The following is a 4,255-nucleotide window of genomic DNA, read 5'->3' as shown; positions in this document are numbered from 1 at the left end:
GCCGATTGATTATTGGATTTGGTATAATAAAATTGGAAATTCATGAGTGTTGCCATTGTTTTTGTATCGGATTGAAGATGGTGTTGGAGATGGTGGTGTTAAACGGAAAAATTCTTGAGGATTGACCGGAGTTCTTGAGGATTGGCCAAAGTTCTTGAGGGGTGAAAGTACAATATTGCCCTTGAGGTAAAATATGACGCTTAATTGACAGAGTGACTCAGATTTGTCCACCCGAGAAGTACGAGGACTCAATATGCGCATTTTGAGCATTACGGCTGCAACATCCTTCCGCTCATAAAGCACGGGAACAAAATTAATATTTATTTCTAGAGAATGTATAAACATATATGGATTCTCACTTCAAGAAAGGGACAATAATTTATCCTTCAAATAATATTATATATAAAATAAATAAATAAAAGATTGTTATATTCTTGATGACATCCAAGACTCTAGAAGGAACAAGGTGAGTGGGTGGGTGATAGGTTTGGCATCCAGGTCAAGATTAACTTATATGACACATGATGATATAATGATAAATCTATTAAAGAGATCCTTCTATTGGTGTTCCATTTCTCTATTTACCGGATCCACTAAAACACTGTCTACGCGTCTTTCATTAGTTGGCATCCGATACCCATCCACTAACACGTTTCATGACCATCAATAAACTATATACCGACCATATAATCACCATAAAAACATTTCAAATACCAATCATTAAACACATAATACATGGATCTATTTTCCTATTAATCAAACAACTATTAAGAATTCTAAAATTTAAAAAGAAATTAAAAAAAAAAGTGATATTAGGAGAACGTACATAAGTATTAAGCTGCCGAACAAAGCTGGAGAAATTATTGTGTTTGAAAGAATTTGGGAGCAAATCCTTAGCGAAATCCGCAGTTTTCCACACGACGAACGTTGTCCCACTTTCGTTCCACGAAATCACATCGTCGGTCGCTGGATCATCAACCAACAAATAAGTCTTACTCAGAAAAGGCGCGGGAGTGGACCGATGACTCATTATTTTTCCCTCTTTCGGCAGACTTAATATAAATCACTAAATAAATAAATTCTAAGTTACCCTAACAACCAACTATATATATATTATCAACAAATCAACAGCTAAACAGCAAAAGAGCCGTGAGGAATTCCCAGCCCCAACAATAAAACCCGGAAAGGAACAAACGAGATCGAGCCAGATCGAAATTAGAAAGGTTAATAATAATATTAATATTAATATTGACAGCAGATGATGATTTCTTAGTTTCTTCCATGAGCGTGTGTTTGAATACAACGCAGAAATGACACGAACATAACTCCCGACACAAGTCTACGATGATCAAAATTTAAGAATACCTAGAGAAGATTGAGATTATGAGGACTGGTGGTGGTAAACATTATTTATAGAAATGCGGGTTAGGTTGGGTAGGGTATACGACCGTGAGGAAACAGGAGAAGCGTATTCTATAAAGTATATTTGAAAATAAGCAGTGTGTCGGCAGGTTGAAAATAAGATATTATTTTAATATAATTCTAAAAAAAGCGGCAGTGGGTGTTTTTTTATTGAATATAAATTCCTCGATTTTTTTTTTCTCTTAATGGCATAAATTCCTCTATTCGATCATTATTTGACAGAAATAAAATAATAATATTAATAATGCATAGATTTTTTTAACAATGAATTTACTATTCTATTTAGGTTTAAACATGGGGACTTCTCTCTTAAAGGGTAAAAGATATGTCTTTAGAAGTTATTTGGCAACCTCTATACCATTTTAAGCCTAATCAGTAAAAGATCTGAATAGTTAAAACTTTATATTAGTAAGTGTTGAGTTATTGGTAGGTACGCAGATGTGATGGTGATTAGTGGTGGTGGTGGGTCGAAGAGGCAGTGCGTGAGTGACAGACTAAGGATTATGAATACATATGAAAGGACAAAGAGATAAAATTTTTATTTAACATCATTTTTTAGTTTAATGGGTAAGATGTTTGTATACCGATTCAACGGTATTTTTCAGGTGAACCAATACACACTTAATAGTGACTAATTCATATATGGTGTCTTAAAAAAATTACTAAGACACTACCAAACAAATTTTAAGTGAACTAGCTCACGTTAACAATAATAACATGATTAAATGAAGACAGCACAATAAATAAAATATCATTTTCTGAACATTAAATACTTCAAAATCCGGTCCCGCCAAAATTATCACGATTAAAATGTTAAGTGAACGTGTAATTTAATGAGACGATTTCAATAAATGATCACTAGGGTTTGGTTATGGCAATATAAAACATGTTTTTTCTATGCATATTAATTTTTATGGCGAAAATCATATTCCATATTTATTTGATACTGATATTATATTTCTATCTTATTTAATTGACATTTGACAATAACACATCAGTAAAGATTGGGTGATGATAGCAATATATGAGCATCCTCGTTAGTAAACCGAATACTTTTGAGTTATTTTATCTCATCTTAGCATTTAAGATCATTATAATATAAAAAGGTTTATTATTATTATTTGAAATAGCATACGTAATTATATAGTACAACCAAAGATTCTTAAGACATTTTAATATATTTTGTTTCAAAACTCAAAATAATCTATATCGTCAATGTTTCACAAGTAGGGATGTTCACGAGCTGGGCAAAACTTTGATAAATTCAAATCAAACTAACTTAAATGAGTTTTAATCAAAATATAAGTTTGTTTCTCACATGTATGAATCAGTAACTCAAAGAACAAGCAAGTTGGATAACTCCCAAATTATATTGATCAAGAAAACTTACTCAAAAACTTGATTACATCGGTTTATATAATCCTAACCAATCCTAGCTAGGCTCAAACTCCTTATTAGATACAAACACAAACTCATCTATATCTAAACATTATATTTGAGATAAACCTGGATTCTAATACACATTAATTAGTAATCCCTAAAATACCCTTAATTCACCAAACTTGTAAACCAAAGGAATTAACCCAACCCAGTCACCGAACTTGTAACAGGTCGGGAAATAGTTAACGGGCCAACAATCACCCCCCTAATTCCTGACTCGAATTAGTGAGGTCTTCAACTCCAAGAAGCTTTCGCATCTCCACGAACTTAATCTTCCCGAGTGCTTTAGTTAAGATATCGGCTCGTTGTTCTTTCCCACTTATGTTTTGAACCACAATCTCTTCTCGATCAACACATTCTCGAATAAAATGATATCGGGATGTTATATGTTTGGTTCGACCATGAAACACGGGATTTTTTTATAAGGGCTATAGCCGAAGTGTTATCGACCCTCAACACCACCTTGTGTAATTCCTTCCCGGTTATCTCGCTAACCAAATCTCTAAGCCACACAGCTTGGCACGCGGCTGCACTTGCCGCCATATATTCTGCCTCACATGATGATAACGCCACAGTACCTTGTTTTTGTGAACACCATGTGATCGGTGAAAGCCCGAGATAAAATACATGACCCGTTGTACACCGCATGTCATCCTCATCAATGTTATGACTACTATCCGAATACCCGTTTAGCACCCCCTTATCCCGACAATATTTGATTCCATAAACCGTTGTTGCTTTCACGTACCTTAGAATCTTTTTGATTGCATTAGCATGGGACACCTTAGGAGCTTGCATGTATCGGCTACTACCCCGACCGAATATGCGAGATCAGGTCGGGTTTGGAGTAGGTACCGGAGACAACCAACCAGCTTTCGGTACTCCGTTGGATCTACATCATCCTCGTCTTCGGCTTTCGATAACCTCAGGTTCGGGTCCATCGGAACATAAGCCTTATTACAGTTTTCCATCACGGCCTCTTTTAGGATTTTCCAAGCATAAGCTTCTTGTTTAACCCGAATTCCGTCTTCGTCTTGGGAAACTTCGATCCCGAGATAATAGTTTAGCAAACCGAGATCACTCATCTCAAATTGGTTCTTCATCTCTTCTTTAAACCTTTTAATTTGAGCCACGTTCGATCCGGTTACAGTTAGATCGTCCACATATACACCGATAATTATGATCTCGTTACCGGTATGTCTCGTGTAAACGGCTTGTTCTTGAATGCATCTTTCATACCTGAGTTTCTTTAATGTTCCGTCAAGCTTGAGATTCCAAGCCTGAGGTGCTTGTCCGAGTCCGTACAAGGCTTTCGTGAGACGGTAAACTTTGTCTTATTTTCCTTTCTTTACGTAACCCTCCGGTTGAGACACGAATACGACTTCATTCAAGT

General features: G+C 35.5%; 1 protein-coding gene across 1 annotated transcript; it reads right to left on the bottom strand.

Moving 5' to 3' along the window:
• Positions 1-3,357: 3,357 nt before the first annotated feature.
• On the bottom strand, positions 3,358-3,965 carry LOC143605344 (secreted RxLR effector protein 161-like; the record flags this gene model as incomplete). The annotated part of the gene is made up of 2 exons (XM_077081496.1): positions 3,732-3,965; positions 3,358-3,618 (listed from the first exon to the last, which is right to left on the bottom strand). Coding segments are annotated over exons 1-2 (495 nt in total), but the record flags the coding sequence as incomplete, so codon positions are not given.
• Between the last annotated feature and the right edge of the window lie 290 nt (positions 3,966-4,255).

The sequence above is a fragment of the Bidens hawaiensis genome, unplaced genomic scaffold (genome assembly GCF_021521415.1).
Source record: "Bidens hawaiensis isolate Kalapana, Puna unplaced genomic scaffold, B.hawaiensis_p1.1 tig00069109_1, whole genome shotgun sequence".
NCBI classification, from domain to species: Eukaryota; Viridiplantae; Streptophyta; class Magnoliopsida; order Asterales; family Asteraceae; genus Bidens; species Bidens hawaiensis.
Note: the sequence above shows the minus strand (reverse complement) of the source record. Positions and strands in the feature narration are given on the sequence as shown.